The sequence below is a fragment of the Pantherophis guttatus genome, chromosome 2 (genome assembly GCF_059756535.1).
Source record: "Pantherophis guttatus breed Tessera chromosome 2, ASM5975653v1, whole genome shotgun sequence".
NCBI lineage: Eukaryota > Metazoa > Chordata > Lepidosauria > Squamata > Colubridae > Pantherophis > Pantherophis guttatus.
The window spans coordinates 204,155,883-204,168,879 of record NC_142064.1 but is presented as its reverse complement, the minus strand read 5'-3'; the positions used below and the strand labels follow the sequence as shown (position 1 = coordinate 204,168,879).

Here is a 12,997-nt window from a genome sequence, read left to right as displayed (position 1 = left end):
ACATGATCAGCTAAAAAGTTTGATTTAAGTTTACAAAACACAAATATGCATTAGGAATCAATCAATGCTGATTATTGATTATATTTCTATTACATTTTTATGCTGAAAATGATAAGAAATGCCTTGTTGAATCAAAACACAATTAATTAGCCTTCACATTTTTATACAATTTCTAATGCACCATAGTCATTGGGTAGCTTACCAGAAATCTGGCACTTATCCTTTAGCAATCCAATCTTATTTATTTGTGTGCTTGTGTATGTGTGTGTATGCATGCCCGTGTATGTGACAGATTAAACTAATTAACAAAAATGAAGTTGAGGATAAACTATAATGTTAATATAAACAAATATGAACTCAGCTGGACTTACCTAAATATATCAAGTAATGTGTAATATGTAAATCGGAATGGAAGCATTATCAAATAGTAACCCCAACCTAATAAACCCTGAAACAAATAGAAAGTAGTTATCAGAATATTCCTTTTACACATTCAGGTTAATGAAAACTGCTGTCATTAAGACAACTAAGACAACATCGAACTATCATAACTAATGCTCCTCTATAGTTTCTCTCCTCCAATGTGGAAGGTATTTTAATATAACAATGACATAAATTTTAGAATCTCATGGCCAGATATATTTTTTTTAAATGGAAACAAGGGCCATTTTTAGCTTTTAGGAGATTACTGAACATTAAAAACAGCTATTTAAAATGATCAATGGCTACTTCATGTGACATTTTCATTCTACACAGAAAATAAAACACTTCATGAATATACCAAATATATTAGCATATAACAAAGGTGGGTACCTTTTCTGCTAAAACAGCTTCGTTATTTTGATTGGTAGATGTGAAACATGTTGCTACACAAAATAAGTAAGTTAAGCCTCCCAGAAGCTTCTAACATACCTATTTTATCGACTAATTCAGCAAAAATAAGTGTCCTACTGGAAATACAACTGCTGTGTTTACAATTTATAGTAATGTAACAAAATGAAACATGCCAATTGTGGACTCTCACAAGCCAAGTCTTCTATACAAAGGGATTCCTAGTGATTCACACAGAGTACATGTAGCACATGAACAATCCATAAAACAGAAAAGGAAAGAACTTTCCTTCTGTTGGTCCTTTTCACATTAGCAACAGAGAACCCCCTTTTTTCCTTTTTAAGCACATTCAGATAAAATAACTTGCCCTTGGCTGTGGCCTTGAAACAACATAGCTGTAGATTCTGTGATCCGCAGTGTTGACCTGCAAGGGCCGAGAAGGTGGTGGGTTGAAGACACTTGGGACTCCCTCTTGTTCATTTAATCGGTCCTGAACAGCTGCCTACAGAAGGAGACCCACAATGTGTTATGCTCCTATTGCAGAAAAGGTTATACTATTTTGAATACAGGAGGAGGAACGACCTAGTGGACATAGACCTATTGAAAGCTTGCAGTCTGAAATACATTATTAAAAAGTTTAAATAAACAGTATCCTCTTTACTAAATGTTCTTGCAGTTTGAAATGCTAAGGAATAGTTAGAAACAATCAAGATGACATACATTTAAATGTTCCCAGTTTCATCCCCATGAAAATAATTTTTGAATGAATTAAACTGAAAGACACTAAGTGGTTCAAAGCCATCTGCCCCAAGGATGAGTGAGGTTTGAATCTGGGTGCCATTCTATATCTATTAACCATTTATTGACTCTAGAACTTGAACATTTCAGAAATCTAGCTTCTTATATATTTCTGTTTTCAATTACAAAATACAGTATTTTTTTTGTTCTTATAAATTAGGTATATTTGAAAGTTGTACAGATACCATATACAAATAACATTTGTAATAGTCAGAGGTAGATCAGAATTGCAATATTTTGCTGAATTCCATGCTTCTCCCTCAAATTATAAGAATTCTGCACAATGAAACAAAGCAGAATTATGCAAAATAAAAGAAGTATGAGTAGTTATGATTATTAATATACTTATATGTGAAATAGCTTTGTTTTAATCAGCATATCTGATTATAAGATACATTAAAGAAGGAACTCATATCAATGTCTTTCATAGGCATAAGACTATAATCAGTGCAATAAGAAAGCAGAGCCAAATGGCACAGTACCTCTATATTCCAGTTGTGTTGCTCCAGTGTATGACGACATTGGTCCATGGACTCTATGCCAGTCAAATCCTAAGGCCAAAGGAAGTGGGGAAACCGATGTCACAAAAGGTATGTTTCTTGAATTAATTAATATTTAATTTTAGTCACTTCTCTTAATAATTCAGACATCAGCTAAGCATTGGCAAACCTTAACCCAACACAACCAATAATTAAGCAATGCTAGATTCTAAACAGGGCATAAACAAACTTTACCTTTAATGCTTAGGTTTTTTTAAAAAAATCCTTTGATTCTTAAAAAAATCTTGGAGAAAACCTGAATATTATTGTTTTTTTGATTTCTATTAGTTGGAAAAAGGCCAGCTCTCCTAAAATGAAAATAGTGTGCCTAATTGTTGAAATGCTTCATGGTAATTCCTCTTGCACCAGTGATAATTTCAATGGATCAGGAGTTATTCCCCTTTTGGCATATCAATTTGCATAAAAACTCTTCTCTCCTTTATATTTAGCTGTATTCATCCATTCTCTGATGTACTATTAAAAACTGATGGTAAAGGTATCAGGGACCAGTTTTGTAGAAGACAATTTTTCCATGGATCAGGGGGAGGGGAAGCATGCAAACTACCCTGTTTCCCCCCAAATAAGATATTCCCTGATAATAAGCCCAATCGGGCTTCTGAGCTCATGGCAATAAGGCCAAGCATTTATTTCAGGGTTCAAAAAAATATAAGACAGGGTCTTATTTTCAGGGAAACATGGTAGATTCCTTGCATAGGCAATTTACACTAGGATTTGCATTTCTATGAGAATCTAATGCCTGATGTTCTGAGATGGAGCTAAGGCGGTCAGGCCAGAGTAGGGAGTGGCTGCAAATACAGATGAAGCTTCACTCACTCACCTGCTGCTCACCTCCAGCTCTGCAGCTTGGTTCCTAACAGTTAGACAGACATTGATTGATCTTCATAGCTCATTAATACTTGGATGAACTAACAGAATTTTTCAATAGCTATAGAGTAGACTGGGAATTTGAAAAACAACTTAGAACTGTGATGGCGAACCTGTGGCATGTGTGCCAGAGGTGGCACGCAGCACCCTCTCTGTGGGCACATAAGCCGTCACCCTAGCTCAGCTCCACTGTGCATGTGCAAGCATCTCTCGCCTGCCAGCTGGTCTTCATGTCTCTGCCGTGCATGCATGGGGCCTCATGCCTGGGGTCACATGCGCATGTGCGGGGCGCATGCGTGGGGTCACATGCACACGTGCGGGGCGCATGCACATGGGCCGGGCACTCATTGCATTTTGGGGGTTTGGGCGTGTGCACGCACATTCACGTGCATGTGCTTTGGGCACTTGGTCCGGAAAAGGTTAGCCATCACTGACTTAGAAGAAAGCAATGCCAAAATAACTATCATATTGTTGCTGAGAAAACTACAAAAAAACTGTACATGAATTCACCAGGAGTTGATTTAACACAAATAAGGCTTTATCTTATTACTTCTGAAAGTACTAATTGGGTGGTCATAACTGCTAGGCAAAAATGAAACTTCTTAAATCATAACTATAAAAGTTGAGTTTTTATAACACAACAAGCAAAATCTAAATAAGCTATCTCACCACCCACCAAAACTGGCTCGATCATTAACATTTTCCACCATCTTTTGCCTCAATAAGGCAACATTCAAGAAAATGTTATTTTTCCATAGAATCAGAAAATAAGGATTGAATAGAAACTTGGGGATCATCTGATTCAACTCTCTGCCCAGTACAAGAATCCACAGCTATGCATCCCTGACAAATGGTAATGCAGCCTGACTTGTGAAAGAAGAATCTACCTCCAACCAATGTAGTCTGTTTCATTGTTGAACACCTCTTATTGTTATGATTTCTTCCTGGATATCCAACCAAACCTACTTCTGAACAATTTAAAACCACTGTTCCCCCCCCCCTATTTTCTAGAATAATTTTGAACAATCCTGTCCTGCTTCTAGATCAGGAGTCCCCAACCTTTCCGGCTTAGCGGCCCAGTGCGGGCTGTGCGTGTGTGAGAGGGGATGGTTGTGTATGAGTGACGGATGTGCGCATGTGTGCACACAGCTCTATCTGTATGAGCGGTGGGTGCACCACCTGTGCTCACACAAAGGGAGCTTCAAGCATACTCCGCTCGCACAAGGAGAGCTGCAGACGCACTCACCTGATGCTTTCCATGGCCCAGTTCCAAACTGGGGGTTGGAGACCCCTGTTATAGATGATAACCCTTTAAATACTTGAACACGGTTATTAAGTATTGTTTCAGTCTTTTCTTCTCCAGACTAAGTGTATCCAATGGTTCCAATCACTCCTCAAAAGTGTTTATTTTTAGGAACTTTTAATTTAGTCTCACCTGATAAGTTTGTATTTTTTAAAGAATGACTGCTATACATTTTTAGCAATGATTGTTTTTATAATATTAGTTTTATTCTCCTGTTGTAAGCCACCCACATTGTGAGATGGGTTGCTATATAAATTTGATAAATATTAATCTTAACAATGTCCATTGTTCCAATTTGTCAATATTCTGTGAAATTTGATACTATCCTTTAAAGTCTTTGCTATCACCTCTATTTTTGTATCAAGTACAAGGCATTTCTAAATATGTTCCACATAAAATATACCACTCGACATTTTTCTCCACATTGTCATTAAGACAATATTGACACACATTTATTGCATACTAGTTTTAAACCAGCTCTGTGATCATCTGTTAAAATTTTTAAGTCTTCTTTACTAGAATCTTATAGGAGACTTTTCTGTAGCTAAGTACAGCAAACATCCACCAAATTCTCATGGTCTACTAAACAGTGACTTTGTCAAGACAGTTCTTCCCCATATGTACTATTATGTCCTATTTGTCACTGCAATATCTTTGTAATTATGTTTATTATCCATTCAAATAGCCAAAATACAATGTGTTTAATAAGATTTTAATATCTAATTCAAAATGTTTTAGTCTTCAAAATGTTTTATTTCTTTTCTAAATTAAAAACAAATTATTTTTTAAAAAAACTAAAAATTGGGTTACTCTAGGTACTGGATGGAATTGGCTATAATTTATTTTATGAACTAACTCACTGCATATTATTACATGTTAATCCATAACTGAGAATTTTATACTGTTTAGAATATGTTCAGTATCCTTTGCTTGATAAAAAATAACTTTGATTCCAAGCAGCAATATAAATAAATATACTGAATTCAGAGATGTGAGTTTTACATTTCATGATTGAACATAAATAGTAAAGCACTGTACCCATTCATTATTTTTCTTTTATCCAGGATGACTTCCTTATATAAATCACCAGTACTATATTTTAAAGTCCTTATCATTTGTCCTCTGATATTATTATTGTTGTTACTGTTAGAGATTTAATCTTCAATTCAATTCACAGTCTGGGACTGGTAAAAACTTAACCGTTCAAGTCCTAACCAAGGACCTAAGAGCTATAATGGTAGCATCTGAGTATACAGGCAGTTCCGAGAAGGATGGTGGTCTTTGTTATTATTATTTGATATCATTATTTATATTTTCATACTGTTGCATGCTGATCTATTTAACAATCTCCATATCTCATATTACTATTTAAATTTTATAGTTTACTACCACTGCATTAATTTGTATATTGCAACATTTGGAATTCCCAATGACTACCACCCCCATCACGAAAAAAATATTTTACCTAAGAGAAGAAAATCACTAGGTATTTTCCCCAGGAATACACTGTTCTATCCTCAGTGACATATTTCATTGAGAGAATGCATGCAAGCATATTGAAAAAATTCAAGAGGCGGCCTCAGGCATTCCAGTTACCCTGTTAAGCTGGTATTCCTGGTCTTGTTTTAACTCTTTTCAAACTTAAATTTTGTTGAATATGTACAAGCTCTGCAAACCAAAGGATTACCTAATCAGCATTTTACAATAACATTAGCATATGAAGTTCAACAATTCTCTCTCTCAATACTAAAGATATCTTACAACCCTCTCCCTGAAATAAGATTTTAATTCGGCTAAAACAAAATCTATACAGATAAACATCCTCCTAAATCATATACTTGATTGGACAAATGCATCTAGTATTTCTGTATATTTCTAGGCCCTATTGCCCTTTTCCATGTAGCCTGCCTGTTAGAACTTTCTTTATTAAACTAGATGAGAGAATAGCAGCCTTATGTGAGAGAACTAACAACATCACACATCAGCATTTTTATTTTCAACATCACAAGGAGGCAGCTTTTAACAGCATGCACTTTTTAGCTAAAACTAAATTTCCAATATCCTTTCCCTTGACTTTGTACCATAATGCAAGAGTCACAAACAATTGAATAAAGTTTCTCTGATAAAATGGATGTTGACTTACCTGAACGTCCCTTTTCTGGGCGCTGTGACTACATTCCATGACTGGGTATTTCACTTATTGGTTACTTGAGAACTGAGTGTTAAATATTTAAATTTCTTGCTGGTATCCGCCCACTCTGCGCTGATCTCATCAGTCTTTTCACGAAGGAGCTAGACACCAGGAATCTAGAAAACAGGAACAAACAACAAAACACCAACACCGCCAACAACAAGCCAGACATAGCAGGAAGCCGGAACCAGGGCGGGAATGGAATGTAGTCGCAGCGCCCAGAAAAGGGACGTTCAGGTAAGTCAACGTCCATTTTCCAGTGCGCTGCTTCCTACATTCCATGGCTGGGATATACCCAAGCTCAAACTAATGGGTGGGAGGCTGACTGCTCTCCGACCCCTGGACAGAATGCACTTGCTGAAGCACTCGTCTGCCGAAGGAAGCCTCAGCCGAGGCAAAAGAGTCAATCTTGTAATGCCGTATAAACAGCGAAGCCGAAAACCATGTAGCAGCATGACAAATGTCAGTGATAGATGCTTGCGTAGCCCACGCCGCTGTAGTCGCTGCACTGTGGGTAGAATGGGCAAAAATCCTGCCTGGTATCGGCCTGGCCTGACGCTCGTAAGCCATGGAGATACAAGCCTTGATCCACCGGCCCACCATTGAAGAAGATACCTTCCATCCCATGGATGCCGGATGGAAGGACACCAAGAGCGCCTCCGACTGCCGGAAAGATGCCGTACGTCTAAGGTATCTCTGCAGAGCTCTCCTAATGTCCAACGTGTGCCAACGTTGTTCTTGAGGATTGCGAGGATTCGGGCAGAAATCCGGCAAGACCAACTCCTGGGCCCGATGAAACCAAGAGTTAACTTTGGCAACAAAGGCAGGATCCAACCTCAATACCACTCTATCAGCATGAAAAATGCAAAGGTACTTGCGCGCTGACAAGGCCGCAATCTGAGAAATCCTCCTCGCGGATGTTATTGCTAGAAGAAAGGCCAATTTGAAGGAAAGGAATTTCAAACTGATGGATCCCAACGGCTCAAACGGCTCAGAAGTAAGCGCCTGGAGCACCAGAGGTAGATCCCAAGAAGGATAGCGATGAACAATTGGTGGGGAGATGACCGCTGCTCCTCGGACAAAACCTCGAATCCTGGGATCATGAGACAAGGAACGCGATGGGTCGTGGGAAAGAACCGTGGCCAGAGCCGCCACCTGCCGCCTCAAGGTCGCAGGAGCCAAACCTTTGTCCAAACCGGATTGAAGGAATTGTAGAATCTCATAAACACTAGCCGATGTGGGGTCAACATGTTTTCTTGAACACCAAAGAGTAAAGGCCTTCCAGGATGCCTCGTATATACGAATCGTCGATGGGTGTCTAGATGATTGAATGGTACGTATCACATCCTCCGGCAGGCCATCCTTCCTTAGGAGAACCCTCTCAAGTGCCAAACGGTCAACCGGAGCCACTGAGGGTCTGGATGAACAATGACTCCCTGGGAGAGTGACACCCTGTCTTGAGGAAGAGTCCAAGGGGGAGCCACGGAAAGATTCATCAAGTCTGCGTACCAAGCCCTGCGCGGCCACTGAGGCGCTACGAGAGGAGTTCCGCTCGTTCTTTCAGGACCTTCCAAATGACCCTCGGGATCAGCGGTAGAGGAGGAAACGGGCAATGAAGTGTGTCGTGTCCCTCTGCTTCCCTGATGGGGAAGCGAGAGAAAAACCTGGGGAGTTGCGTGTTTTGAGGCGTCGCGAAGAGATCGACTAGTGGTCTGCCGAACCGCTGAACTATTTTTTGGAACATCTCCGGATGGAGAAGCCACTCTGCTGGGTCAAGACACTTCCTGCTGAGCCAATCTGCACGTACGTTGGCCTGACCTGAAATGTAATCTGCCCGAAGCGATAGCATGTGGCGCTCTGCCCAAGTCAGCAACTTCTCCACCTCGATCATCAGAGACTTGGATCGAGTCCCTCCTTCTCGATTTACATGAGCCTTTGTTGTCATGTTGTCTATAAGTACTAGAACATGCCGGCCTTCCAATATCGGGCGAAAGTGCCGAAGGGTCAGACGCACCGCCCACAACTCCAACCAGTTGATGTTGTGACTCCTCTCCTCTGGAGACCAAAGTCCCTGAGCCACATTGTCCAGAAGGTGAGCTCCCCACCCTTGCAGGCTCGCATCCGATGTCACCACCAGACAATCTGGTTCGAGGAACATGCACCCCTTCAAAATTGCCGGGGACAACCACCACAGAAGAGACAAATGAACCTGTGGTGGGAGCAGAACTGGAGTCCTCGATGAACCGCGTCCTGACTTCTGAAACTTCAAGAGGAACCATTGCAACTGGCGAGCGTGTCTGCGTGCCCAAGGAACGATGGCGATGCACGACATCATCTTCCCTAGCAGTTGCGAAAGCAGAAGGGGGGACACCGCTCTCTGTGATCGCACCTGTGACACCAAACTCCTCAGGCTCTGGATCCTGTCTGGCGAAAGAAACACCTGACCCCTGCTTGAGTCTATGATCGCCCCCAGGTGAAGAATACTTCTGGTGGGCTCTAGGTGACTCTTCTGTCTGTTGATGGTGAAGCCATGTTGCTGGAAGGTGGTGATCACCTCTATGTCCACTGCCGCCTGAGGAGGGAAAGATGAGAGGACGAGGATATCATCCAGATAACACAGGACCTGTACTGGACGAAGACGAAGCTGAGCCGCCACCACTGCCACCAATTTGGTAAATGTCCTCGGAGCTGAGGAAAGTCCGAATGGCATTGCACAATATTGGAAATGCAGGCCATTGTACTCGAAACGAAGAACTTTGCGATGTGCTGGATGGATTGGCACATGTAAGTATGCCTCCTTGAGATCCACCGACTGCAGAAGGGCCCCTTGTCTGATGCACACCAGAATGGGCCGTAGTGATTGCATCTTGAACCTCCGATAAAGGATGAATTGATTCAGATATTTGAGGTTCAAGATTCCTCGGAATTCCCCGGAGGACTTCGGCACCAGAAACAACGTAGAATAAAACCCTGTCCCCTCCTGAGACATGGGTACCGGCTCGATGGCATTGATGGATCTTAAATGACGAAGTTCTGCCTCCATCAGCTGTCTTCTTTCGTTTAACGGGGACACGTGACAACGGATGAAGCGACTGGGAGGAGTGGATTGAAATTCGAGGCAAAGTCCGTGCTCCACCGTGCGTAGAATCCACTGCTCGCACGTGGAGGCCTCCCATCGATGATGGAACTGTTGAAGATGACCACCAATGGGAGCCAACAGCCCTGAGTCATTTACCCCGTCTGAATGATCTGTATCCGGATCCCCGGAACGGGCGCTTCGCCTGAGGTTGACTACGGCCTCTGTCACGAAGAAGACAGAGAAGAACTGTCGGAAGAATGGTCGGATCCATGAGAGTAGGTACATTGTTAAAATGACATCCCTGTCCCTGAGACAGGATGAAAGGACTGCCGTTGAGTGTAAGGGGTATATCTGCATTCTTGCCGCCTGTAAAACGAGGGAAGAACTTTATGTTTGTCCTTGTCCTCCACCAAGATGGGATCCAGGGCTGTGCCAAACAGCTTCGAGACCGTGTAAGGAGCTGAGGCTAGCTTCCATTTGGTCTTAGCATCTGCTCTCCAGTTGCGTAGCCAAAACATCCTGCGTGAAGTCACAGCTGAAGACAGGGCTTGAGAAGCGAACTTAGCTGCATTCAAGGAAGCATCTGCCGAATATTCCACCGCAGCCACCAACTTGTTAACATCCTGAAGTCTGATGTCATCGGGGGGCAATCTCTCCTGCAGTTGACGTAACCAGAGCAAGGAAGCCCTTGTGAAAAAGGACGTGGAAGTAGCAGCTTTTACTGCCCAGGCAGCCACCTGGCGTGTCTTCCTGAAAGCCAACTCCGCCTTTCGATCCTCAGCTTTAAGTCCATCAACAATGTCAGTGGTAATAATAGACGAGGAAGTAAGAGCTGCCACAGGTGCATCTACAGCAGGTAAAGCTAGGATGTCCTCTAACTCGGGAGCCGAGCAGTATAGCTTCTTATCCAGTGCACTGGGAGCAGTCAAGGATCCTGGTTGAGCCCAACCACTTTGCACCACCTCAGAAAACAAGGGAGGGCAAGGAATGACATCCTCATCTGGCTTTGACCCCTGGAACAAAGGATCATGCAGAGATGGGGCCTTAGCTGCCTCGGCAGAAGAAGCTGGAGTGAGACCAAACTTTGTAGTAACTTTGGCCTTGTGAAGTAAGGATCTGAAAATGGAAGGTCTGAAGAGGCCTGTGAATGCTGGCTGTTCAGGAATGAAGTCCTCATCTTCTGATAATTCCATCTCCTCAGGAAATTCTTCTTCCACTTCAGAATCCTCGCTGGAGACATAGTCATGGCAGGCAGAAGTAGAAGGTCTATCAGACAAACGCCCTCTCTCCACCGCTTATGGATTGGTCTGTTAACCAGTAGACACACTCTGCTGAAGTCCTGTTGCCAAAATCTTTGCCAACACATCTGACAACATTGCCTGGACATTTAACTGGGTCTCTGTTCCAGAAGACTGTCTAGCCGGAGCAGCCGGAACCGGTTCTGAAGAACCTTCAGGCAAAACCGCTTCTTCTACAATTTCAGCAGCAGGTGGCTGGTGAACCATAACAGGAACCTCAATGGTTCTAGGTCTAACAATTTCTTGATGACTCTCCCCAGTCTCCTGGGCCACATTAGGGGACTCTGGGGGAAGATGATGAGGCATAGTCCCGAAAACATGAAGGGAAGAAACTGCAGGTGCAGCAGAAGTAGTAGAAGAAGGGGCCAAAACCTCTGCAGACTTTCTGGCCTTGTCAAATTGGCGTTCCAACGCCTTGTGCCGCCTTAGATCATATTTGTCTGTAGCAGCAGCCCTTCTTGTAGAAGCCCTGAGAACCCTAGGCTCTGTGCTCTTGGCCCTAGCCTTAGAGCCTGTAGAACGAGATGCTGGTAATTTTTTAGATGGGCTGCCTTCAGCCTCCGAATCTGAGGACAGGCCAGGGTCAGCCATGTCAGTAAAGTAGGATTATGTCTGCAAGAGAATGAGGCAAGACAGAATAATTATCCAACAGGAATTCAAAACTGACCATGCAGTACTTTTCCTTTATAATTTGAGCCTTATTAGCCTAGTAATCAGACAGGCTAAGAATGGGGGGTGGGGGGGGGTCAGTAGGTCCCTAATACCCAAAGCCTACTGGTAGCAGGTTAATAGGGTGGGACAAGGCTGTTGGCCCCAAGCAAGCAGATAGAACTACTAAAATAAATCCAGACTCTCACCCAATGATTGCAACATAAAACAGCATTGCTACAGTAGCAATCGATAGAAATAAACACAACCTTTCCACCCTTCACAGAAATGAAGAAAAAAACTTCACTTGAATAATACCAAATGGCGGCTGCCACGAGGGCTAAACAAAACGGCGGCCGCTAAAAATTCCAGACAAGATGGCGGTTGTTCTGGACACTCCCACAACAACACACAGCTGATAGCTCGCCCAGCCTTAAATAGGTCCCCTCAGGGATCATATAGTAATTTCCAACAATTCTCTTCAGTCCACGGCTTGTAAGGCATTCTCGGCAAAAAAAGCCTCCCGAAGGTATCCAAAATGGCGCCCGCCTATCAGCTGTTCATTGGAGTGTGCCTGGTGCCTAGGCATTGACTCCGGAGCGGCTACAAGCCTTTCTTTAATGAAAGGCAAGCTGGGGCTGAAGCGGGAGTGGATGAACCAGTTCACCAGTTGCCCAGCAACCCGCCTGCGGCAGAAAGAAACCTCAGAGCTGCCTAGCCGGGTCAGAACTCCAGAACGCTGCAAACAGCAAACAAAATACAAACGGGCAAAGAGGCCTGGAATCTAAAACTCCTAGCCTCGCCCAGCAGCAATAATCACATTGATAATAAATAACAACAGCCCCAGCTGAAACTATAACTAAATTAAATTAAATTTAATTTAAGAACAATTAAAGACAATTTAAATTAATTAAGACATTAAAATTAAAACAAATAACTCACGAAACCACATGGAGCTAATCAAGACACTAGTTCTCTCAGTAACTGAGTGAAAAAGACTGATGAGATCAGCGCAGAGTGGGCAGATACCAGCAAGAAATTTAAATATTTAACACTCAGTTCTCATGTAACAAATAAGTGAAATACCCAGCCATGGAATGTAGGAAGCAGCGCACTGGAAAATTACCATTACAATGAACTGAAGCATTCAAGTGCCCTATAATTTTGAAAGAACTGAACATCCATAATGTCAACCAGGGTGGATAAAAATCAATGATTTTTTTAAAAAAATAAAAAAAATCAGATTTTTTTGATTTAAATCGGATTTTTTTGATTTAAATCGGATTTTTTTATTTAAATCAGATTTTTTTGATTTTTATTGAATTTATTTTAATAAAAAACTTTTGGGGTAAAAATCTATTGTAAGATAGTTTTCTATTTAAGATACATAAATAATTTAGTTTATTCAGCATGAAATGGAGCTTA

At 42.0% G+C, this 12,997-nt stretch overlaps 1 protein-coding gene across 6 annotated transcripts in view; it reads right to left on the bottom strand.

The window, feature by feature from the left end:
• The window catches only part of FAF2 (Fas associated factor family member 2), a 28,664-nt gene that overhangs the window by 8,881 nt on the left and 6,786 nt on the right, over positions 1-12,997 (bottom strand). For 3 of the 6 annotated variants that reach the window (XM_087887550.1, XM_034442876.3, XM_087887548.1), the window contains exons 2-4: positions 2,112-2,180; positions 1,199-1,333; positions 372-448 (exon numbers count right to left, since the gene is read on the bottom strand). In XM_087887550.1, coding sequence (XP_087743676.1) covers positions 372-448; positions 1,199-1,333; positions 2,112-2,159 — 260 coding nt within the window. In that variant the 5' untranslated portion in view covers positions 2,160-2,180. Of the gene's footprint in view, positions 1-371; positions 449-1,198; positions 1,334-2,111; positions 2,181-5,952; positions 6,424-6,499; positions 11,537-12,997 lie in introns of those variants that run through there. The other 3 variants (XM_034442868.3, XM_087887549.1, XR_015732596.1) reach the window with 3 other exon arrangements.